The 26246-nt window shown below is 47.0% G+C and overlaps 2 protein-coding genes and 1 non-coding gene across 11 annotated transcripts in view; 2 read left to right on the top strand and 1 right to left on the bottom strand.

The window, feature by feature from the left end:
• LOC130297006 (uncharacterized) overlaps positions 1–2886 on the bottom strand; it is a 107238-nt gene extending 104352 nt beyond the window's left edge. For all 8 annotated transcript variants that reach the window (XR_008849362.1, XR_008849363.1, XR_008849364.1 and 5 more), the window contains exon 1: positions 2730–2886. The gene's annotated coding sequence lies outside the window, so the exon portion shown is untranslated. The remainder of the gene's footprint in view (positions 1–2729) is intronic.
• Positions 2887–3018: 132 nt separating this feature from the next.
• FBXO47 (F-box protein 47) overlaps positions 3019–26246 on the top strand; it is a 179375-nt gene continuing 156147 nt past the window's right edge. For both annotated transcript variants that reach the window (XM_056549141.1, XM_056549140.1), the window contains exons 1-2: positions 3019–3171; positions 18580–18782. In XM_056549141.1, the coding sequence (XP_056405116.1) occupies positions 18605–18782 (178 nt within the window). In that variant the 5' untranslated portion in view covers positions 3019–3171; positions 18580–18604. The remainder of the gene's footprint in view (positions 3172–18579; positions 18783–26246) is intronic.
• LOC130297147 (U6 spliceosomal RNA) lies at positions 25323–25429 on the top strand. Its single transcript, XR_008849425.1, has one exon. It is a non-coding gene; the product is annotated as a U6 spliceosomal RNA (small nuclear RNA).

The following is a 26246-nucleotide window of genomic DNA, read 5'->3' as shown; positions in this document are numbered from 1 at the left end:
GGCGCTTTGACGTCATGCGCCGCGCCATTCAGCGCATAGCAATGACGCCGGGGACGCACGACGGAGGCCTGGAGCAGCGCGGACCCGACTCAGGTAATTATGCCACCGGGGATGGGGGGAGGCAACGGGGCAGCGGCGCCGCTGGCTGTCGGCGCCGCTTCTCTCTCCCTGGCTATCGGCGCCTGCACCGATAGTCAGGGGGACAGAACGGGCAGCGGCGCCGATAACCAGGAGGTGAAAATGGCCGACAGCAGCGCTCTAGACACCAGGAAAGGCAGGGGGAGAGAAGCGGGCAGCGACGGCCTCTCTCCCCCTGCCTTTCCTGGGGGTGTATCGGCGTATAACACGCACACAGACTTTAGGCTAAAAATTTTAGCCTAAAAAGTGAGTGTTATACGCCGATAAATACGGTAGTTATAGGGGTCAGAAGATGACAATTTTAAACGTATAAATTTTCCTGCATGTAGTTATGATTTTTTCCAGAAGTACGACAAAATCAAACCTATATAAGTAGGGGATCATTTTAATCGTATGGACCTACAGAACAAAGATCAGGTGTCAATTTTACAGAAAAATGTACTGCGTAGAAACAGAAGTTACAAAATTGAGTTTTTTCTTCAATTTTGTGGCACAATTTTTTTTCTGTTTTGCCGTAGGTTTTTGGTTAAAATGACAGATGTTATTACAAAGTAGAATTGGTGGCGCAAAAAATAAGCCATCATATGGATTTTTAGGTGCAAAATTGAAAGAGTTATGATTTTTTTAAAGGTAAGGAGGAAAAAAACTAAAGTGCAATAACAGAAAAACCCCGGGTCGTTAAGACACGTTATAACATCCGTCATGTACAGCCGTTTTAACACCTCTGCCTACAGACTCCCATAGCCGGGACTACTACTACTTCCATCATGGAACAGACTTGTTTCCATGATGGGAGTAGTAGTTCCCCGGCTGTGGCCAGTCTGCCGGTGGCTGGGGAGGCTACATTACTGTTTGTACTACTACCCCCACAATGGAACAGACTCTGTTCCATGATGGGGGTTGTAGTACAGGGACTGAGGGAATGATCGCACCGGATCTCACTTCTGATACCCGATGCGATTAGAAGTTATTAAACAGGGGAGCGGGCAGCATGCTCCTCCCCAGCGATGTACGATGTATTTTACTTTCATTTTTAAATTCCCCACCAGGAGCCTTGAATGGCTGGTACTGAGGAGCATTCAGGGCTCCTGGCGGGGTTTTTAAACTTCAGTGTTCCTTACTGTATAATCACATTCCTCTTTTCTAGCACTGTCACAGCAAACAGCAGGGACATGCCATTCCATTCCCTGCTGCTTATCTCTGTATCTGACAGAGAGGAGCAGTGGAGAATGGAGGGACCTGTCCTCCCTGTGCGCTGTTATAGTGCTCAATTCCCCGCTGCCACCTGACCTGTACCAGCCCCCCCAATGTGCTGCCTCATTCATATATTCCCCACCGCCGTCCGACGGAGATGAGCAGTGGGGAATAGACTAAAATGTCCCCACTGCGCGCTCTGATTGTGCTTGGAGCAGGGCAGAAGGCCACTTGTCGGGCGGTGGTGGGGAATAAATGAATGAATGAAGCAGTGCACAGGGGGGACAGGTCAGGTATCGGCGGCAGCGGGGAATGGAACGCTATAACAGTGAACATGGGGGGACAGGTCAGGTACCGGCGGCAGCGGGGAATGGAGCGCTATAACAGCGAACAGGGGGGACAGGTCAGGTACCGGCGGCAGCGGGGAATGGAGCGCTATAACAGCGCACAGGGGGGACAGGTCCCTCCATTCTCCGCTGCTCCTCTCTGTCAGATACAGAGATGAGCAGCAGAGAATGGAATGGCATGTCACTAATGACAGTGATAGAAGATGGGAATGTGATTATACAGTAAGGAACACTGAAGTGTTTAAAAACCCCGCTGGGAACCCTGGATGGCTCATCCATATTGGCCATTCAGGGCTCCCGGTGGGGAATTTAAAAATTAAAGTAAAATACATCGTACCTCGCAGGGTTGTAGAGCATGTCGCCTGCCCCGTTTAATAACTTCTAATCGCATTGGGTATCAGAAGTGAGACCCGGTGCGATCAATCCCTCAGCCCATGTACTACATCCCCTATCATGGAACAGTTTGTTCCATGAAGGTTGTAGTAGTACAAACATTAATAAAGCCTACACAGCCACCGGCAGCCGGGGAATTACTACTTCCATCATGGAAACAAGTCTGTTCCATGATGGGTGTAGTAGTAGTCCCTCAGCACTGCAGGAGTCTGCTGATGTCACCTCTTCTGAACTCAAATGTAAAAACGGATATTATAAACCAGGTGCAAACCGATGACATAAAGGCTCATCCGTCAGCCATAGACTTCAATGTTAAAAGTAACGGACGTTAATTTATCTGTTTCTTGTGACGGAAGAAAAATTAGTTCATGTGCCGTTTTTCCTTCCGTCACAAATAATGTTCGTTATTCATGATGGGCCATAACGGGTAATCAAAAAATCCCATAGACTTTTATGGGATTTTGTAACGACAGTTTAGCATCCGCTTTTAAGGCTTTTCTAACTGAAGTTTACAAGGGGTGTTTTAACAGAGCAACTTTATAGTGTGAAAGGGGCATTAGGGCACAATGATGCCCAACCTACCCATCACCTCAGCACATACAGTAGTCATGTACAATATGGAAACCTAGAACTCCATTATGTGTGGTCTTTACTAACCAGTTCCTCCACAGTGTAGCGGTATATTAATTCCCTGGGCACTGTATGCCGGGGGTATATGTCCACCAAGGTCATTTAGCACCATATCATTTCTCCTCCGTGTACAGTACTCGTTCCTCTCGGCCATGCACTGCTGCACACACATACACCGATGCTCGTTTACCTCCCACCAATGAGAACCTCCTCTCACCGTCTGGAGGCGGCAAGATAGAGGAAAAGCGATCTATCCATTGGACGTACAGCCCGCCAATCACCGCGCTCCGCCACAAGCCTTATTCCAATTGGTTATTCAGACCCCGCCCACTATCCCGAGGAGCCGCAGAGAGAAGTGCGAGCGCGGAGTGTGAGGAGAAAAGGGCGGGAAAGGTTCTACGTTCACCTCACGCTGTGACCTCCTCATCCGCAGCCAGGCCGCCATCCAGCCCGTGAGCACCCGAGTGAAGTATGTAGTTCTGTGTGCGACGCAAAGGAGCTTTATATGTCCGCCAAGGTTCTAGAACGTTTATGTTGCGAATTAGAAATACTTTTTATGTCAATGTATGTCCTGTGTGACGTGTATGTCCTGTGTGACGGGTATGTCCTGTGTGACGGGTATGTCCTGTGTGACGTGTATGTCCTGTGTGACGGGTATGTCCTGTGTGACGTGTATGTCCTGTGTGACGGGTATGTCCTGTGTGACGTGTATGTCCTGTGTGACGTGTATGTCCTGTGTGACGGGTATGTCCTGTGTGACGTGTATGTCCTGTGTGACGTGTATGTCCTGTGTGACGTGTATGTCCTGTGTGACGTGTATGTCCTGTGTAATTTACGTTTTTCTAGGGTGAGATGATTCATGTCTGCACTGTTCTTCAACCTGTGACTCTCCTGCTGGTGCAAAACTATAACTCCCATCAGGTTGGGGCAGTGTTTCCTAACCAGAATGCCTCCAGCAGTTGCAAAACTACAACTCCCATCAGGTTGGGGCAGTGTTTCCTAACCAGGGTGCCTCCAGCGGTTGCAAAACTACAACTCCCATTAGGTTGGGGCAGTGTTTCCTAACCAGACCGCCTCCAGTGGTACCAGACCTACAACTCCCATCAGGTTGGGGCAGTGTTTCCTAACCAGGGTGCCTCCAGCGGTAGCAGAACTACAACTCCCATCAGGTTGGGGCAGTGTTTCCCAACCAGAGTGCCTCCAGCAGTAGCAGAACCACAACTCCCATCAGGTTGGGGCAGTGTTTCCCAACCAGAGTGCCTCCAGCGGTTGCAAAACTACAACTCCAGGAATGCCCGGACAGCCTTAGGCTGTCCGGGCATGCTGGGAGTTGTAGTTTTGCAACAGCTGGAGGCACCCTGGTTGGGGGAATAATTCTGTAGAGCTGCAGGGCACCATGGGCGTTATGGTATGTTAACGAGTGTCCATGCACGTGATTTTGCGCCCAGAATGTTTGTATGCAGCAGCTGCCGCAGTTGTTAGTTGGCGCTATGACTAAGCGGACCTGCACAGCCCCTATTGGCAGCAATGCAGTATGTGTGGAATTCTGCTGACAGAATAATGATTATACTTTAGCTGGAATATCAATTTCCACAGCGGAATTTTACGCCGCGTGAACAGAGATGCTGAATCTCACTAAAACTATGGAAGTCAGCTGCACGTGGATTTATTTAGAGCGGAATTTCCTCCGTGGATCCTCAGTCTTCCTGCCCCATGGTAAATGGAGCAAAAATGGTCCTTATGTCAGCAGGAATGTGCCGAGGACATATGCGCCATTCCATGGACAAACTTGACTTCTCTGGTGGATTGAACATTGTTAGTCTTCCGCTGGTAGTTTTGCAACAAAAAATGTATTGTTTTTAACACAGGGTGCCTCCAGTTTTATCCCCACTACAACTCCCAGCATGCCCTGACAGCCAATAGATGTCAGGGCAAGCTGGGAGATGTAGTGGTGAAACAGCTGGAGGCACCCTGTGTAGATGAACTAAGGGCAGAAGTGTCGGCCCCAGCAGGCATCAGTGACGTCGCGCCTGCTGGGGAAGTCTGCCTGGTAGTGAGCACACTACCAGGCAGACAAAACTGCATTTTTTATATAGTAAAAAAAAAATTAGGGATAGATTGGAAATAGGCAGGGACAGAGAGGGGGAAAAAAAAGGGATGGTGGGAGCTACTCTTTAAAGGGGTACTCTGCCGAAAAACCTCTTATCCCCTATCCAATGGGTAGGGGATAAGATGTCCTATCGTGGGGTCCCACCGCTGGGGACCCACGCAATCTCTGGCACGGAACCCCAGTCATCCGGGCACAGAGCGAACCCCATCTCTTCTGAGTATGGAAATACCCAATGTGTGGACGTCAAGTGCTCTGCTGGTGCACTACAATGCTCAGAAGAAAAGGAATCACATTTGGCTTTTGGAAAGCAAATTTTGCTGAAATGGTTTTTGGGGGCATGTCACATTTACGAAGCCCCTATGGTGCCAGAACAGCAAAAAAAAAAACACATGGCATACTATTTTGGAAACTACACCCCTCAAGGAACATAACAAGGGGTACAGTGAGCCTTAACACCCAATTTCTTTTAAGTATGGAAATATCCCATGTGTCGACATCAAGTGCTCTGCTGGCACACTACAATGCTAAGAAGAGGAGGAGCGCCATTGAGCTTATGGAGAGAGAATTTGGTTGGAATAGAAGTCGGGGGGGCCTTGTGCATTTACAAAGTCCCCCCCGTGGTGCCAGAACAGTGGACCCCCCCCCCAAAAAAAGAGCATTTACACCCCACTGGCATTTGACAGATCTTTGGAACAGTGGGCTGTGCAAATGAAAAATTACATTTTTCATTTTCACGGACCACTGTTCCAAAAATCTGTCAGACACCTGTGGGGTGTAAATGCTCACTGCTCCCCTTATTACATTCTGTGAGGGGTGTAGTTTCCAAAATGGGGTCACATGTGGGGGGGGGGGGTCCATTGTTCTGGTACTATGGGGCTTTGTAAACACACGTGGCCTTCAATTCCAGACAAATTTTCTCTTCAAAATCCCAATGGCGCTCCTTCTCTTCTGAGCATTGAAGGGCACCTGTAGAGCACTTTACATCCACAAATGGGGTTACAAATTTGGGGATTTTTTCCTATTTTCCCTTGTGAAAATGGAAAATTTAGGGTAACACCAGCATTTTAGTAAAAATATATATATATTTTAATTTTCTTATCCAAATTTAACGAAAATTCGTCAAACACCTGTGGGGTGTTAAGGCTCACTATACCCCTTGCTACGTTCCGTGAGGGGTGTAGTTTCCAAAATGGGGTCACATGTTTTTTTGTTTTTTTTGCGTTTATGTCAGAACCGCTGTAAAATCAGCCACCCCTGTGCAAATTACCAATTTAGGCCTCTTATGTACATACTGCGCTCTCACTCCTGAGCCCTGTTGAGCGCCCACAGAGCATTTTCAGTCATATGGGGTATTTCCATACTTAGGAGAAATTTTGTTACAAATTTTGGGGGACTTTTTTTTTCCTTTTACCTCTTGTGAAAATGAAAAGTATGGGGCAACACCAGCATATTAGTGTAAAAACGTAAATTATTATTATTTTTTTTTTTTTACAATAACGTGCTGGTGTAGACCCCAACTTTGCCTTTTCATAAAGGGTAAAGGGAGAAAAGTCCCCCCAAAGTTTGTTATGCAATTTCTCCCGAGTATGGAAAGACCCCATATTTGGCCCTAAACTGTTGCCTTGAAATACAACAGGGCTCCGAAGTGAGAAAGCGCAATGCGCATTTGAGGCCTAAATTAGGGATTTGCATAGGGACGGACCCGGATGCAAACATTACACTTGCCTCCGATACCAAAAAGACCCTATGACAGTGTTTCCCAAACAGGGTGCCTCCAGCTGTTGCAAGACTCCCAGCATGCCTGGACAGTCAATGGCTTTCTGGCAATACTGGGAGTTGTTGTTTTGCAACAGCTGGAGACTCCGTTTTGGAACGTGAAGTTTTTAATTTTTATTGGGGGGGGGGTGTAATTGTGTAAGGGTGTGTGTATATGTAGTGTTTTATTCTTTATTTTGTGTGGTGTAATGTTTTTAGGGTACATTCACACTGCAGTGATTCACAGTGAGTTTTCTGCTGGGAGTTTTGAGCTGCAGCGGAAAATTTGAAACTCACTGTAAACCCCCGCCCATGGGAATGTACATTCACATGGGGGGGGGGGGGGGGGGACCTCCAGCTGTTGCAAAACTACAATTTCTAGTTATATAGTTATACCCAACTTATATAGGTTTGATATGCTTTACTACTTTTAAAAAATTATAACTTTTTGTACCAAAATTAGCATGTTTTAAAATGTCTCTCAGACCCCTTTAACTTTTTTATTTTTCCTTATACGGGATATGCTTTTTTTTTTAATTGCGCCATGATCTGTAGTTTTTATCGGTACCATTTTTGTTTTGATGGGACTTTTTGATCTCTTTTTAATTTTTTTTTACAAAGTGACCAAAAAATACGCAATTCTGGACTTTGATATTTTTTTACGTATATGTCATTGACCGTGCAGTTAAAGTAATGTTCGGACATTTACGCACGCGGCGATACCACATGTTTATTTTTGTTTACATTTTATTTTTTTATGGAAAAAGGGGGGGGGGGAGTGATTCAAACTTTTATTAGGGAAGGGGTTAAAACACTTATACATTTTTTTTTTAACTATTTGTACAATATTTTTTAGTCCCCATAGGTGGTCCCGATCAGCAGTGCTGAGCAACCGGGATGTTGTTTTTAACATTTTAGATGCAGCAATCAACTTTGATCGGTGATGTCCAGCATTAGCCACGCTATCTGCCCCCGGGACCACCCCGCTATGACCTGTGCTTAGCTCCTGAGCATGCATCATAGAAAGACAAGGGCGTACAGATACACCCTTCGTTCCCAAGAGGTTAAAAAGTGTGTAGAAATCAGCTGTTAAGGTTAGACTTATGCAGTGGTAAAGAATTTATCAACTGAGACTTTTTGTGAAAAGATGCAAGAAAAGGTGCAAAACCAAACACCAGCCCAGACTTAGCTTAGCTTTTTGGTAATCTGATGTGAAGAGTGAAATTTCAGAAAATGTGTACCTGCACAAAATTTATCAAATGCCCTGCGATTATTTATAATTTGGGTCTCCTACACATTACCAGCACACAAAAAGGTGTGGAAAAATGCTTCAATTACACCTACAATGATAAATGCTTCAATTACACCTACAATGATAAATGCCCCCTATAATCCTTAACCCCTTTACTCAATAGCCTGTTTTGAACTTAACCCCTTGGGGACTCAGGGTTTTTCCGTTTTTCTCTATCAGCTCCATTGTGGGACACAGACCGTGGGGTGTATTCTGCTTTCTCTAGGAGGTGTGACACTATGATAATAAAAAAAAGTCGGCTCCTCCCAGCAGGATATACCCGCCTTCAGGCTCTGAGCTAATCAGTTTAACCCTTTAACGACGCAGGACGTATATTTACGTCCTGCGCCGCCTCCCGCGATATGAAGCGGGGTCACATCGCGTCGGTCCTGGCGCTCATCAACGGCCGGGACCCGCGGCTAATACCACACATCGCCGATCGCGGCAATGTGCGGTATTAACCCTTTAGAAGCGGCGGTTAAAGCTGACTGCCGCTTCTAAAGCGAAAGTATCCCGGCTAGTCAGTCGGGCTGTTCGGGACCGCCGCGGTGAAATCGCGGCGTCCCGTACAGCTTGCAGGACACCGGGAGGGCCCTTACCTGCCTCCTCGGTGTCCGATCGGCGAATGACTGCTCCGTGCCTGAGATCCAGGCAGGAGCAGTCAAGCGCCGATCACACCGATCACAGGCGTGTTAATACACGACTGTGATCAGGATGAGAGATCAGTGTGTGCAGTGTTATAGGTCCCTATGGGAGCTATAACACTGCAAAAAAAAAGTAAAAAAAAAGTGTTAATAAAGGTCATTTAACCCCTTCCCTAATAAAAGTTTGAATCACCCCCTTTTCCCATAAAAAAAAAAATAAAACAGTGTAAATAAAAATAAACATGTGGTATCGCCGCATGCGTAAATCTCCGAACTATAAAAATATATCATTAATTAAACCGCACGGTCAATGGCGTACGCGCAAAAAAATTCCAAAGTCCAAAAAAGCGTATTTTGGTCACTTTTTATACCATTAAAAAATGAATAAATAGTGATCAGAAAGTCCGATCAAAACAAAAATCATACCGATAAAAACTTCAGATCACGGCGCAAAAAATTAGCCCTCATACCGCCTTGTACGTGGAAAAATAAAAAAGTTATAGGGGTCAGAAGAGGACATTTTTAAATGTATAAATTTTCCTGCATGTAGTTATGATTTTTTCCCAGAAGTACGACAATATCCAACCTATATAAGTAGGGTATCATTTTAACCGTATGGACCTACAGAATAATGATAAGGTGTATTTTTTACCGAAATATGCACTGCGTAGAAACGGAAGCCCCCAAAAGTTACAAAATGGCATTTTTTCTTCGATTTTGTCGCACAATGATTTTTTTTTCCGTTTCGTCGTGAATTTTTGGGTAAAATGACTGATGTCACTGCAAAGTAGTATGGATTTAGTATGGATCCATAATATGGATTTTTAGGTGGAAAATTTTAAGGATTATGATTTTTAAAAGATAAGGAGGAAAAAACGAAAGTGCAAAAACTGAAAAACTCTGAGTCCTTAAGGGGTTAAGGACCTGGGGGTTTTCCGTTTTTGCACTTTAGTTTTTTGCTCCTTGCCTTTAAAAAATCATAACTCTTTCAATTTTGCACCTAAAAATCCATATGATTGCTTATTTTTTGCCCCATCAATTCTACTTTGTAATGACATCAGTCATTTTGCCCAAAAATCTACGGTGAAATGGAAAAAAAATCATTGTGAGACAAAATTGAAAAGAAAATGCCGTTTTGTAACTTTTGGGGGCTTCCGTTTCTACGTAGTACATTTTTCCGTAAAATTGGCACCTTATTTTTATTCTGTAGGTTCATACGATTAAAATGATACCCTACTTATATAGGTTTGATTTTGTCGTACTTCTGGAAAAAATCATAACTTCATGCAGGAAAATTAATATGTTTAAAATTGTCATCTTCTGACCCCTATAACTTTATTTTTCCGCGTATGAGGGCTCATTTTTTGTGCCGTGATCTGAAGTTTTTAACGGTACAATTTTTGCATTGATAGGACTTATTGATCGCTTTTTATTCATTTTTTCATGATATAAAAAGTGACCAAAAATGCACTATTTTGGACTTTTGAATTTTTTTGCGCGTACGCCATTGACCGTGCGGTTTAATTAACGATATATTTTTATAATTCGGACATTTCCGCACGCGGCGATACCATATATGTTTGTTTTTATTTACACTGTGTTTTTTTTTTTCATGGGAAAAGGGGGTGATTCAAACGGGGGAAGGGTTAAATGATCTTTATTCACTTTTTTTTTCCCTTTTTTTTTGCAGTGTTATAGCTCCCATAGGGACCTATAACACTGCACACACTGATCTTTTACATTGATGACTGGTTTCTCATAGGAAATCAGTGATCGATGATTCTGCCGCTTGACTGCTCATGCCTGGATTTCAGGCACTGAGCAGTCATTCGGCGATCGGACAGCGAGGAGGCAAGTAGGGACCCTCCGGCTGTCCTGTAAGCTGTTCGGGATGCTGTGATTTCGCCGTGGCTACCCCGAACAGCCCACTGAGCTAACCGGCACTTTTTACTTTCACTTTTAGCCGCGTGGCTCAGCTTTGAGCGCGCGGCTAAAGGGTTAATAGCGTGCGGCACCGCGATCAGTCCCCCTCGCTATTACCGGCGGGTCCCGGCTTCTCTATGACGCTGGGCCCGCCGTAATATGATGCGGGGTCACCGTGGGACCCCGCGTTATATCACGGGAGCGGGACCAAGGACGTACTCATACGTCCTTGGTCCTTAAGAGGTTAAGCTTAGTGTCTGAAGGAGGTGGACATGGTCTGGAATTCTCCAGATCAGGTCTTCTGATTTTTTGTTTTCCTAGTATAGGAACGTGTTAGTTTTTTTTTTTTTATTCCTTTTCTTTTCTGTTTTCAGTTGGGGACTCGGGGACTAGGGATCGACCGATATCGGTTTTTTAGGGCCGATACCGATAATCGGTGGAGGTTAGGGCCGATAGCCGATAACTTATACCGATATTCCGGTATAAGTTATCGGCTATTTATCCCCCCGCGACATCTTTGCAGATCATTGATTTAAAGCGGGCGCTTTAAATCAATGCACTGCAGTGGCTTTTGCGGTGCCATAGGCCGCCACCGCCACCACCCGCTTCTCTCCCCCTACCTGTCAGGGTGGTCCGGAACATCCTGTAGTGTCCGGGGGCGTTCCGGGTGAAGGGTGAACCGGTCCGGGCTGTCCTTCTTCTCCGGTGGTCATCTTCTCCACTCCGGGCAGGCTCCGGCCTAGTATGCTGAATAGACGCCGCTGCGCAGCGATGCACCTGACGTCACGGCGTAGCAGCGTCTATGCAGCTACTAGGCCGGAGCCTGCCCGGAGTGGAGATGACCGCCGGAGAAGGACAGCCCGGACCGGTTCACCCGGAACACCCCCGGACACTACAGGAACGATGGATGGGCCGGACCACCCCCATTACGGGTAAGTAAAAAAAAAAATGACTCAGAGGGTGGGGGAGGGGCCCGACCGGTATAGCGGTATGGGCAGAAATCCATACCGGTATACCGCCCAGCACTTCGGTGGAGGGTGCGACGCGGTGCGCGGGGGGGGGGGGGGGGGCGTCGTGGTGCGGTGGGGGCGGGGCATTATCGGCTTATCGGCAAGGTAATTGCCGATACCGATAATGCCCAAAATCTGGATTATCGGCCGATAATTTCGGCCATACTGATAATCGGTCGATCCCTATCAGGGACTCCGGTTCCCTGTTTCCCCATTGCGAGTAAGGGGGCACAGACATTGCATATATGCGCTTTTCACCCCCCCCGCCAACGGTCAGCGCCTGGGTTGGTACCTCATGGGTCCGGGTCCCCCTATTTCCCTGCTCGCCTCGCTCGCGCATAGCAGCCAGGCGTGATGCAGGTAACTAAAGCTGACTGAAGACTTCACTTAAGACTCCATTAGGTAAGTTCTTCTGACTGAGGTAAGTACTTTCCCTCTTTCTCCTCAGGTGCGGACTTGCAACTGCTGGAGACCCCCTGTTTTTGGCCCACCTTTTCAGGTTATGAGGCTGACTTACTGGGGATGGACTTTTATTCTGCACTTTATTCTGGGGGAGCAGTGGCATCTGAGGGGGCATGTACCTTATGTTTTGCACTGTGTGTGTGTGTGTGTGTGTGTGTGTTACTACGAACAGCGCCTTATACGCGGCTGACAGCCGCGGCGCTGGTACGGGCCAGGCGCTTTCTGCGCCGGCTTGCTTTCGCCGGCAGCGCCTTATATGCGGCTGACAGCCGCGGCGCTGGTACTGGCCGGGCGCTCTCAGCGCCAGCTTACTTTCGCTTTCTCCGGCAGTCTCTGACGGCGTATTAACCGCCCGCTCTGTTCCCCCGAGCGCATATGAGACTGACGTGCGCTCGGGACAAGGAGCGGGTGCCATTACAGCTCCTTCTTGGACGTTTTTTAGCTCCACCCACAGGGCTGTCGAAGCTCTTCTGAGACGCAAAATAGCCTCCAATCAGCGCCGTGGGCGCGATTTTCAGTCAGAAGGGGGCCAATAAGTTAGTGCCTCTGCTGCAGGCACACCCCCCTCTACTATTGGCGGGCCCGTTTCTCTCACTAGCTGCACGGAGCCGTTCTCCTCACTGCAGCTGCCAGAGGACACAGACTAGGGTGAGAAAGTTCCTGTCTTTTTTTTCTCACAATGTCTGTACCCAGAGCTGTTCCTCACTCTAAACAGAAACCTGGAACGTCAGTGACTTATTTTGTCTGTAAGCACTGTAGTACCAAAATGCCTGGCTCTACCGAGCCCACATGCCCTGCCTGCTCCACTGGTCTCCTAGACCCCCTGGTGCCCCCTGATGCCCTTTCGGTTCCGGTGGGTTCAGCCGCTCCACCAGCCTGTGTCTCTTCCCTGACCCAGTATATGGCTGACTTGACCCAAGTCTCCCGTTCGGTGGCTGAGGCCACCCGGGAAGTGGTGTATGCCTTGAAGGGGTCTTCCCTGCGCAGGGTCTGCAGAGGGCCCGCTCCTCGTCTCAACATACTTCACGCTCTCACAAGCGTACTAGGGGTTCCTCGTCGGACTCTTCCATTGAGTCTTCAGATAGACGTGAGCGTTCCCCTCATGGGTCCCGCCCCCCTGTCATCTGGACACAAACGTCGCTCCTCCAGAGGACGTTCTCGGAGTCGCTGCTCTGCACGCCAGAGCCACGTACCAGGTCAGGGTCGCCCACCTCCAGGACTGCCTCTACTCATTCACATTCTCCTGGTGAACGAGGCTTCCGAGCCGGCATCTGACTCAGAGGACCGCTTGGATTCAATTGCAACGGTGAACTCATTGGTGACAGCCATAAGAGACACCTTTCACTTAGAGGATCCAGGAGTATCCTTTCATCGTGCTAAGCCAGCACCTCAAAGGTTCAGCTCTCACGCTGACTTTGACGACATTCTGGAATCTGCATGGAAACATCCAGACAAGAGGTTCCCGGGAATCAAGACGATTCAAGAACGTTATCCATTTGACAAGGACTTTGTCACTAAGGTGGTTTCCCCTCCCTCAGTGGATCCACCAATCTCCCGGATCTCTAAGGCGACTACACTGCCTCTGGCAGATACCGCTGCCTTCAAGGATCCCACAGACAAGAAGGTAGAATCCTTAGCGAAGTTTGCCTCTGAAGCAGCTGGCTCTTCTCTTCTTCCCATCTTCGCCTCGACATGGGTGTCCAAGGCTCTGTCAGAGTGGTGCCAAAAGCTCCATCAGGATATCTTAGCGGGATCCCCCCAGACGATCTATCTGCTCTGGCTCTCCAATGCTCTAAAGCTGGGGACTTCCTGTGCGCAGCTTCCATGCAGTCAGCTCGTTGTTCTGCCTTTGCTGTAGGTCACCTAGCGGCTCTCCGCTGCTCTATGTCGCTTAAAGCTTGGAATGCGGATGCCGCTTCCAAAAGGTCTCTCACTAATTTTCCCTTTACGGGTGTCCGTCTTTTTGGCAAACGCCTTGATGAGATTATCTCTGAGGCAACGGGAGGTAAGAGTTCCTTGTTACCTCAAAATAAGGCTCGCCCTACTTCCCAAAGGAAGTCCTTTTCCTTTCGGTCCTTTCGGACCTCTCGCTCCAGCAAAGGGTCCGGACAGGCGCCCTCGAGGGACAAGAAGGCTCCCTCATTCCGGGCACGTTCGTCTTGGAAGTCGGACTCCAACCGATCCGACCGTTTTGCGCCCAAATCAGGCAACCGCAAACCCACTTCTGCATGAAGTGAGGCCCCCACCCGCGGTTTCTTCTCGGGTCGTCTCTTGCTTTTTCGAGACATCTGGACCTCACACATTCAGAACTCTTGGGTCAGGGACGTGGTGTCCAACTGTTACTGAATCGAATACCTTGTGATACCCTATCTGGACGACCTTCTCATCAAGGCTCCAACCAGAGCCCAGACTCTAGAGAATCTGGACGTCACTCTCCACACTCTGGATCGCTTTGGGTGGATGGTCAACCGGGACAAGTCAGTCCTCCGTCCCACCCAGTCTCTAACCTTCCTGGGACTTCGATTCGACACTCCCGCCGGACAAACGTTGCTTCGGTCGGGGGTCCGCTCCCTTCGGGTCCAGGTCTCAGTCCCCATCCGCACTTGTATGGAGGTCCTGGGTTGGATGGTGGCAACTATGGAGGCCGTACCCTTTGCCCAGTTTCATTACCGCCCCCTTCAACTGGTGATTCTCTTTCAATGGAACAGGTCTCCTCTGTCCCTCAATCTTCAGATTGTTCTTTCTCGCAGTGTCCGTCAGTCTCTACTCTGGTGGCTCCGCTCCCCCCTTCTTCTCCAAGGGTGGTCATTTCTTCCCCTTCACTGGCAGGTTGTTACAACGGATGCCAGCCTGTCGGGCTGGGGCGGCGTTTTCAGGGATTGGACGCTTCAGGGACTCTGGTCTCCCCGGGAGACCCTTCTTCCGATAAACATATTGGAATTACGGGCGATTCTTCTTTGTCTTCTTCATTGGGAGTCCCGTCTTCAGTCCCGTCCTGACCGCGCTCAGTCTGACAACGCCACGGCCGTGGCGTACATAAATCGACAGGGCGGCACTCGCAGCTTGGCAGCCATGGCCGAGGTGACCAAGATTCTCAACTGGACGGAAAGTAAGGTTCCGGCCATTTCGGCGATTCACATTCCGGGAGTGCTCAACTGGGAAGCGGACTTTCTCAGTCGGTCCTCACCCGACCCCGGCAAGTGGTCTCTACATCCAGAGGTCTTTTCGCAGCTCTGCGACCTCTGGGGCATTCCGGACGTGGACCTCTTCGCGTCCCGGCACAATTGGAGGATCCTTCCTTTTGTGTCTAAGTCCGGGGACCCTCAGGCTCTGGCCGTGGACGCCCTAGTGATTCCTTGGGCGGGGTTTGCCCTACCCTATCTGTTCCCTCCCCTTCCGCTCCTTCCCAGGGTGCTGAGGAAGCTCAAAGCAGAGGACGTCCCCGCCATTCTGGTAGCTCCAGATTGGCCCCGAAGGTCGTGGTATGCCGACGTAGTCAGGCTCCTGGACGACGCTCCAATGTGCCTTCTGCTCCGTCCGGACCTGCTCTCTCAGGGTCCTCTTTGCCACCCCAATTTACAGTCGCTGCATTTGACGGCGTGGCGGTTGAGACCGCGGTTTTAAGGGCCTGCGGGTTCTCTTCCCAAGTCATTCACACCATGCTCAGGGCTCGTAAGCCCTCCTCAGCAAGAATTTACCACCGTACTTGGCGGTCTTACTTTCGCTGGTGTGAAGCTCAGGACTTCTCCCCGGTAACCTTCTCGGTTCCCCATCTTCTCTCCTTTTTACAGTTGGGGTTGGAACTGGGGTTGTCTCTCAGTTCACTTAAAGGTCAGGTTTTGGCCCTTGATGTTCTTTTCCAGCGGCCCCTGGCTTCTAATTCTCATGTCCGGACCTTCCTTCAAGGAGTGACGCACGATGTTCCTCCTTATCGGTCACCCTCTCCCCCTTGGGACTTGAATTTGGTACTGAGTGCCCTCCAGGGTGCACCCTTTGAGCCCCTTAGAGAGGTGTCTCTCCGCCTCCTTTCTTGGAAAGTGGCGTTTCTTGTTGCTATCACCTCCATCCGGAGGGTGTCTGAATTGGCAGCTCCTTCCTGCCGTTCTCCATTTCTGGTGATCCACCAGGACAAGGTTGTTTTCAGACCAGATCCTTCCTTTTTGCCTAATGTGGTCTTGACCTTTCATCTCAATGAGGACACTGTCCTCCCGTCCTTTTGTCCTGCTCCTTCTCATCCTAAGGAGCGCTTACTACACAAGCTGGATGTAGTTTGGGCTGTTCGGTCTTATCTCTCCATCACTTCTTCGTTTCGTCAGTGTGATTCCTTTTTCGTCATTACGGAAGGACGTCGCAAGGGACAACCTGCTTCCAAGGCCACCATTTCTCGGTGGATTTGGTCCGCCATTTCGGAAGCCTATCGCTGTAAGAGGAAGAGTCCTCCTTTCAGGGTTGTAGCTCATTCTACCCGTTCTGTTGGGGCATCCTGGGCTCTACAGAATAGAGCCTCGGCCTCGCAGATTTGCAAGGCGGCTACCTGGTCGTCTTTGCACACTTCCTCGAGGTTTTACCGAGTTCATACTTTCGCATCGGCTGATGCTAGTCTGGGTCGTAAAGTGTTGCAGGCGGCAGTGGATCGGCCGACTGCCTGATTACTTATCTGCCCACCCAAGGGACGGCTTTGGTGCGTCCCACGGTCTGTGTCCCCCAATGGAGCCGATAGAGAAAAGGAGATTTTTGTTTACTTACCGTAAAATCTCTTTCTCGGAGGATCCATTGGGGGACACAACTCCCGCCCTTTTTGGGATTTTCCTTTGGTTCTCTGTCCGAGGGTGTGTTCAGTTATGTTTTTTCTCCTGGTTCTCGGACAGTTTGGGGTTTTTCTTTGACCTGTTGGTCTCCTCCTATTGCTCTGGAACATAAACTGGTTAGCTCAGAGCCTGAAGGCGGGTATATCCTTCTGGGAGGAGCTGTTTTTTTTTTTTTTATTACCATAGTGTTACACCTCCTAGAGACAGCAGCATACCATACACCCCACGGTCTGTGTCCCCCAATGGATCCTCCGAGAAAGAGATTTTACGGTAAGTAAACAAAAATCTCCTTTTTGCACTTTCGTTTTTTTCCTTCTCACATTTAAAAAATCATAACCCTTTCAATTTTGCACCTACAGACCCAAATGATGGCTTATTTTTTGTGCCCCCAATTCTACTTTGTAATGACATCAGTCATTTTACCCAAAAATCTACGGCAAAAGCAAAAAAAAAATTTGTGCGACAAAATTTAAGAGAAAAGCCATTTTGTAAATTTGGGGGCTTCCGTTTCTACGCAGTAAATTTTTCGATAAAAATGACACTATCTTTATTCTGTAGGTCCATACGATTAAAATGATACCCTACTTATATAGGTTGGATTTTGTATTACTTCTGAAAAGTCATAACTACATGCAGGAAAATCCACCCCACTAGACCACCAGGGATGGTTCTGTGCAGTAGGGACCACGGGGATCTGACATCTTATCCCCTATCCTTTGGATAGGGGATAAGATGTCTAGGGGCGGAGTTCCTCTTTAAGCTAACAATCGAGTTTACAAGTTTTTATAGCCTTAGCTGAATGGCAGCAGTTTTTCCAATAGTTTACAGCTTCAGTCTTGAACTATTGACCCTCCATTCCCTTCCCTTAATCCCTTATCAGTGAGAGGCTAGGTTACCCATGGGTTCCCTGTAACAGCAAAACACAACACTATGGAAAGTATAAGTATTGCCACTCCTAATTGTGCGTTGCGTGCCATATAGTGAAGCACATGAAAAGCATGCTTCTTCACGGTCACTTAACGTGTTCGTTTTGCGGTTACATGAGGCACTGCATGCATTGGTCTTTATTCTTACAGTAGAGAAGTCATTAATTATAACGTTTTGTGAATTGGGACATTTAAACTTTTTTTTTTATTCCAATCTAAATTTAGTAGGAGTTGGTGTCGGTGCATTGTTTGCCGACTCCGACTCCAGGTACCCAAAATTTTGTCCGACTCCTTGACTCCGACTCCATAGCCCTGTAGAAAAGTTGTTCCAGGTTAAAACCCCTCAAAAGACAAGGGGCACTCCCTCCGTCTGCAGAAAAAAAGGTTCAGTCTTTAGAGATGACAAGCCTTCTTTTTTCTAAGAACTGTGAAACTGTTCACAGCAAAAACATTTGAAATAGGTTAAGAAAAATTCTTATAAAAAAATAACTTTAAAGGACCAGTATCAACATAAACATAAACAAGTATTGCCGAACAGCTCTCCCATAGAGCTTTATGGAGCGGGCATGTTTGCCTCCGTTTCGGGCGGGGGCGTGACGCACTCCTGTGCTGGAGACCCGGGGCTCCAAACAGGAGATCGCAGGGGGCCCCAGCTCTTGGACCACCCGTGATCTTAATCTTATCTCCTGTCCTTTGGTGAGGGGATAAGGTTGTGTTCGTGATACTTGTCCTTTAATGCAAATGCAGAAATATACCTTCAATGACCCATACCACTTCCATTCATCCATATCCTCCGTTCATTGGTTGAACTTGATGGCAGCGTGTCTTTTTTCATCCATACTATGTAACTGTGTGATAAACATTTGCATATGCTTGTGTTTCAGGTTGATGTAGCAAAATATTTGAACAAAAGCTTCCATACTGACTATGTGTTCATTTTTCTTTCAGAATCATTGTCTTAGGGCTGGTAGCAATGGCATTCTCATCCAGGAGCACCTTTACTATTATTCCAAATCCAAAGTTTAAAAGAAGCAAGCGGCACCTTGCAGTGTCGGCATTTGAGAACCCAGATTCTGCAGATGTATCAACTTTGGGCCATTTCAGAATTTTGCCTATTGAGATTTTTCATATTTTATTGCAATATTTATCAGGTAATAAACTTACTGACATTAAAATATAGAATTTGATGTTCTATGTATGACTTGTGGTTACAGAAAAAGTTAATCTAAAGCCAAGACGTTAAAATGTCAGGGGTTTCTTTGTATTTAATAACTTTTGTTCCATTTTTTTGAAGTCTAAGGCCCCTTTCACATTACAGTTATCACACTGTAGTGTGACGGCAGCTTGCGCCGTCTTTTTATCCCGCTGAAATACAGCGGCGCCCTACGGACCCTATTGACTATAACGGGGTCCATTGGGACCTGCTGTTACCTGTTGCATCCCGTCAAAATCACGGCAGTCAAACTCCTCAAAAAAAGAGAGAGTTTGACGGTCGTTCTTGACGAGGCGCAACAGCATTGTGAAAGTAGCCTTTCATTGTCATGCACGTCTGCAAAATTGCTGGTGACACCCTATCAGATACAAGTCTGTTTTGATATAGAATGGAGTATACAGGTTAATAGTACTTGTGATGCTGTTTAAAATGCACTTCGCTTGGCCTGGAAAAAAATTAAGCTATTCCTGAGAAATCTTTATTTTTCCTTTTATAGACAAATTTCATTTTCAGCAGTGAACGTGATCTCCCGGCTTTAGAGCAGTACTTTTCCTGCCTGCTCCAGCCCAGTATCACCTCCCTCCTTCATATTTATGCCACCTAGCTTCACTCGGTGTGATGCTGGGATGCAAATTTAAAGGGGTACTCTACTGGAAAAAAAATTTTTTTTTTAATCAACTGGTGCCAGGAAGTCAAACAGATTAGTAAATTACTTCTATTTAAAAATCTCAACTCTCATCCAGTACTTATCAGCTGCTGTATGTTCCAGAGGAAGTTCTTTTCTTCTTTAGTTTCCTTTCTGTCTGACTACAGTGCTCTCTGCTGACACCTCTGTACATTTTAGGAACTGTCCAGAGTAGAAGCAAATCCCCATAACAAACCTCTCCTGCTCCGGACAGCTCCTAAAATGGACAGAGGTGTCAGCAGAGAGCACTGTGGTCAGACAGAAAAGGAATTCAAAAAGAAAATAACTTCCTGTGGAGAATGCAGCAGCTGATAAGTACTTGAAGGATTAAGATTTTTACATAGAAGTAATTTACAAATCTGTTTAATTTTCTGGCACCAGTTGATTTAAAAGAAAAATGTTTTCCAGAGGAGAACCCCTTTAGGAAGGAAAAGGGATATCAGGCGGGAGAAGCTTTGATCGAAAGATTTGAGACCATCTCTTCAAATCTTGAAGTTTTTTTGTTGGCCTCTTCTATGAATCATGATTTTCAGTTCTTTCTAAATATTTTAAATGGGATTTAACCCCTTAAGGACTGAGCCCTTTTTTGCAATTTTGACCATTGTCACTTTATGCATTAATAACTCTGTGATGCTTTTAACGTTTATTGTGATTCCAAGATAGTTTTTTGGTGACATATTTTACTTTAACATAGTGGTAAATTTTCGTCATCACTTGCATCCTTTTTTGGTGAAAAATCCCATAATTACATGAAAATTTGGAAAATTTAGCATTTTTCTAACTTTGAAACTTTCTGCTTGTAAGGAAAATGGATATTCCAAATACATTATATATTGATTCAAATATACAATATGTCTACTTTATGTTGGCATCATATAGTTGACATGTTTATTCTTTTGGAAGACATCAGAGGGCTTCAAAGTTCAGCAGCAATTTTCAAAATTTTCATGAAAATTTCAAAATCGGAATTTTTCAGGGACCAGTTCAGTTTTGAAGTTGGTTTGAGGGGCTTTCATGTTAGAAATACCTTATAAATGACCCCATTACAAAAACTGCACCCCTCAAAGTATTCAAAATGACATTCAGAAAGTTTGTTAACCCTTTAGGTGTTTCACATGAATAGCAGCAAAGTGAAGGAGAAAATTCAAAATCTTGATTTTTTTTTACACTCGCATGTTCTTGCAGAGCCATTTTTTGAATTTTTACAAGGGGTAAAATGAGAGAAATCCCCCCAAAATTTGTAACCCCATTTCTCTTGAGTAAGGAAAAACCTCATATGTGGATGTAATGTGCTCCATGGGTGCACTAGACGGCTCAGAAGGGAAAGAGCGACAATGGGATTTTGGAGAGTGAATTTAGCTGAAATGGTTTTTCGGGATCATGCCGCATTTTGGAAGCCCCTATGGTGCCAGAAAAGCAACAACAAAAAAAAACACATGGCATACTATTTTGGAAACTACACCCCTCAAGGAACGTAAATAGGGGTACAGTGAGCCTTAGCATCCCACAGGTGTTTGATGACTTTTTGTTAAAATCGGATGTGAAAATGAAAAAAAATGTTTTCACTAAAATGCAGTTTCTCCCCCCCCCCCCCCAAATTTCAAATTTTTACAAGGGGTAATAGGAGAAAACGCCCCCCAAAATGTGTAACCCCATTTCTTTTGAGTATTGAAATACCCCATGTGTGGACGTCAAGTGCTCTGCTGGAGCACTACAATGCTCAGAAAAGAAGGAGTCACATTTGGCTTTTGGAAAGCAAATTTTGCTGCAATGGTTTTTGGGGGCCTGTCACATTTAGGAAGCTCCTATGGTGCCAGGACAGAAAAAGAAAAAACCCACATGGCATACTATTTTGGAAACTACACCCTTCGAGGAATGTAACAAGGGGTACAGTGAGCCTTAACACCCCACAGGTTTTTGACGACTTTTCGTTAGTCGGATGTGTAAATGAAGAAATTTTTTTTTCACTAAAATGCAGTTTTTTCCCCAAAGTTGAAATTTTTACAAGGGTTAATAGGAGAAAATGCCCCCCAACATTTGTACCCCCATCTCTTCTAAGTATGGAAATCCCCCAGGTGTGGACGTCAAGTGCTCTGCTGGCGCACTAAATGCTCCGAAATTTTGCTGAAATAGTTTTTGTGGGGCATGTCGCATTTAGGAAGCCCCTATGGTGCCAGAACAGAAAATATGTCTGGAATTGAAGGCCATGTGTGTTTACAAAGCCCCCATAGTGCCAGAACAATGGACGTCACATATAATGGGGTCACATGTGGAGGGGCAAATTTTCTCTCCAATGGCGCTCCTTCTCTTCTGAGTATTGTAGTGCATCCGCAGAGCACTATACATCCACATATGGAGTATGTTCTTACTCAGAAGAAATGGGGTTACAAATTATGGGGGGCTTTTTTCCCCCCCTATTTTCCCTTGTGAAAATGAAAAATTTAGGGTAACACCAGCATTTTAGTTAAAAAATTTTTTTTTTCATTTTCCCATCCAACTTTAACGAAAATTCGTCAAACACCTGTAGGGTGTTAAGGCTCACTATACCCTCTGTTATGTGCAAATCACCAATTTAGGTCTCAAATGTACATAGTGCGCTCTCACTTCTGAGCCTTGTTGTGTGTCCGCAGAGCATTTTCCGCCCACATATGGGGTATTTCCATACTCAGAAATTGCATAAAAAATTTTGGGTCTTTTTTTTTTTTTTTTTCCTTTTACCTCTTGTGAATATAAAAAGTATGGGGCAACACCAGCATGTCAGTGAGAATTTTTTTTATTTTTTTTACACTAAGAAGCTGGTGTAGACCCCAACTTTTCCTTTTCATAAGGGGTAAAAGGAGAAAAAGCCCCCCAAAATTGCAATTGCTCCCGAGTAAGGAAATACCCCAGATGTGGCCCTAAACTGTTTCCTTGAAATACGACAAGGCTCCGAAGTGAGAGAGCGCCATGCACATTTGAGGACTATATTAGGGATTGCATAGGGGGGAACATAGGGGTATTCTACGCCAGTGATTCAAAAACAGAGTGCCTCCAGCTGTTGCTAAACTCCCAGCATGCGTGGACAGTCAGTGGCTGACGGGAAATGCTGGGGGTTGTTGTTTTGCAACAGCTGGAGGCTCCGTTTTGGAAACACTGCCGTACAATAAGTTTTCCATTTTTATTGTGGGGGGGGGGGCAGTGTATATGTAGTGTTTTACCCTTCATTATGTGTTAGTGTAGTGTTTTTAGGGTACATTCGCACTGGTGGGGGTTTACGGTGAGTTTCACGCTAAGAGTTTGGGCTGCAGCGGAAAATTTGCCGCAGCTCAAACTTGAAGCAGGAAACTCACTGTAAACCCTCCTGTGTGAATGTACCCTGCACATTCACATATGAGGGGCAAACCTCCAGCTGTTGCAAAACTACAACTCCCAACATGCACTGACAGACCGTGCATGCTGGGAGTTGTACTTTTGCAACAGCTGGAGGCACACTGGTTGGAAAATCTTCAGTTAGGTTCTGTTACCTAACCTAGTATTTTCCAACCAGTATGCCTCAAGCTGTTGAAAAACTTCAACTCCCAGCATGTACTGATCGCCGAAGGGCATGCTGGGAGATGTAGTTATGCAACAGCTGGAGGTACGCAACTACAACTCCCAGCATGGCAAGACAGCCGTTTGCTGTTCGTGCATGCTGGGAGTTGTAGTTTTGCAAGATTTGGAGGGCCACAGTTTAGAAACCACCATACAGTGCTCTCCAAACTGTGGCCCTCCAGATGTTGCAAAACTACTAATCCCAGCATGCCCAGACAGCAAACAGCTGTCTGGGCATGCTTGGAATTGTAGTTTTGCAACATCTGGAGAGCTACAGTTTAGAGACCACTGTATAGTGGTCTCCAGACTGTAGCCCTCCAGATGTTTCTAGGCAACTCACCGGCTTCCGTAGTCTGCAACAGGGAGCCAGCTGCACGTGATCAGCGCCCGCCGATCGCCGCCCGCTGCCGCCGATGGTTTTTCAGTAAAAGTGACACCATATCTTTATTCTGTAGGTCCATACGGTTAAAATGATAACCTACTTATATAGGTTTGATTTTTGTCGTACTTCTGAAAAAAATCATAACTACACGCAGAAAAATGTATACGTAAAAAATTCTTGTCTTCTGACCCCTATAACTTTTTTAATTTTCTGCGTATGGACAGGATTGAGGGCTAATTTTTTGCGCCGTAATCTGACGTTTTTATCGGTACCGAACGGGGGAACCTAACTTTATCCCCTGCCACCTCACTCCTATCCCTTCAGGGGGATCGTGGGTGTCTTGGACACCCCCGATCCCCCATTAATTTCCAGGTCACCGGAGACCCTTATGACCCGGAGTCGCCGCAGATCGCCTGTCTCATGACCCCCCTGGCGATGTGCCGGGATGCCTGCTGAATGATTTCAGCAGACATCCCGGTCTGATCCCTGACGGATGGGGACCGAAATTCCCACAGGCGTACCCATACGCCCTCAGTCCTTAAGGATTTTAAAATGGGGGCTTATGGATACGCCCGGTGTCCTTAGGGGGTTAAGTTTTATTATTTTCTAGTAAGGGCTGATTAGTTTTTATCTCCCTTTTGTTTCCTTTTTTCAGGTGGGGGTTCAGGAGCATGGTGCTACCTGTTCCACCATATGCGACAAATGGGCACAGACATAGAGTATGTACTGTTAACCCCTTCTCGCCAACGGCCAGTGCCCCTGCTCGCCCCGCTATCTTAGCCTTGTATGATGCAGCGTGGCCATAAGCTTGTTGAAGACTTCTGCGTGAGTATAAGAAGATGGAGCCGTGGGGGAGTATGTACTACAACCCACCTTCCCCCTCTCCCTCCCTCTTGCTCATCCAGGGGTTCCCTTACTCTCATGTGCACAGGTCCTCAGCCGCCATTACACGTGGCTGTGCTGGGACGAACCTGCCATGACCTCCGGGTTACCTTTAGGGGACGGTCCGGTGATCTGTTTCCCCCTTCTTTCATGTGGGAGCCCCCCTAGCCTTACTGTCTGCACCAGGCTCTGCAAGCTGGCCACGTTTTCTTATAGTCTGGCCAGGCCCTCCTTGGCTAGCGGGTCTCTGCTCATGCTGCCAGGCGGTGCAGCAGGGGGGACAGGACTGGCCGTGCCACATTTCTTCCTCTTGCCTAGTCCTGATGTGGCCTCAGCTCTGTAGCGGCCGCTGGATGCCACATCTATCTTGCCGTCACCCTGACTATGCGGCTGTCTCCCACCAATACGGCCAGGCCGTCATGCCGGCACTCTGTAATTTTAGTCCCCGGCTTTATTTATCCCCATGCCGCAGCCACTGGGCTTTTATTATCATGCCCACGGCTGCGGTGCCATTACTGCTGCGCCTTTCTTGTCCTTCCTTTCCTCGCCCCGTCAGGTGTGCTCAAAGGGTTAACTTACTCCTTCGGAGCATGCAGGGAGGTGGTGTACAGCGTGCCCTTTTTCTCACGCGCTGATCGGGCGGTGCTCTCCGCCCTTCCTGGGTTTCTGTTTCACCTTGTTAAAAAAAAAAAAAAAAAAAAAAAGAGGCAGCCTTTCCTGCGCTCTGCGCCCTCCAGTGGCTGTAAGGTGTATTGGTGTACAGCATTGTACAGTACAGCACTGCCCCCTCTAGTGGCCAACGTTTTTTTTTTTCTTCTACATAGTTTTCTACAGGTCTTCCACCCAGATCCTGTGCCTTGTAGCAGATCAAATGTAGTATTTGTTATGTCAGTAAAATTTTTTATGGTGCTGGCTTTGGCAGCACATATACCATACACCATTAAATAAATATATTAATAATTTAATGAATATAGTAAATTAACAGACATATTGGTACAATACTGTGCAGATTGCAGGGCGTCTGCACAAGGATGACATGCAATTTTGTGAGGCGTTTCATTAGTATATGTCCGGTCACCCATCAAGGGGGTGTCCTGGCATGTCATACAATATGATTCCCTTCACAGGCTTCCGCGGCTATTGCTCCGGAACCTCATGTCTAGTGCGAGATCTCCGTGGAAGCATCACTGCATGGGCATGGATTGGCCCTGTTGTCGATATGTCTGACAGTAGGCTTGCCTGTCACTCATCTTTCAGCTGCCGTGTCCGCGACTGGCACTCCGGCACCCCACTAACAGTGCAGGTTTCTGTAGGAGTGACCCGTTGTCTACTACGGACCCATACCAGTAAGCCAGACAGTGGTCTGCATGGTTTCCTCACATCACACAGCTGATGTATCTGTGGCTGGACTTCCGGTTCCCCGCTGCTGTACGCGGTGTCCGAAGGAGTGACCCATTGTATACTATGGACCCTTACCAGTAAGCCAGACTGTGGTCTGCATGGTTTCCTCACATCACACAGCTAATGTATCTGTCACTGGAAGTTCTGGTACTCCACTGCTCTGCAAAGCGTACTAAGACGTGTTCAATGTGTTCCATGGATCCTAGACTAGGTAACGGGGATGCATTCCACGACTCCTCAGCCTCCCCCGATCGCCCAAGGTGGCGGGGACACTATCTATGGCTCCTAGGCCTCCCCTCCCTCCCACAGGCGACAGAGGGGCACAGTGATCGCCTATCTAGCTGTCCCCTTTTATCCAACACCTCGAAGTGTACTTGTTCAGCCAGACTGTTGTCTGCACGGTCCCCATCACTGTTGGTTTCCCATCTCTGGGCTGCTGTGGGCTTGGTAAGGTTTCTCGTACCTCTCTGCTGGTGTAAGGA

This window comes from Hyla sarda, chromosome 12 (assembly GCF_029499605.1).
Source record: "Hyla sarda isolate aHylSar1 chromosome 12, aHylSar1.hap1, whole genome shotgun sequence".
Lineage (NCBI taxonomy): Eukaryota > Metazoa > Chordata > Amphibia > Anura > Hylidae > Hyla > Hyla sarda.
This window is presented reverse-complemented; position numbering and strand designations above follow the sequence as displayed.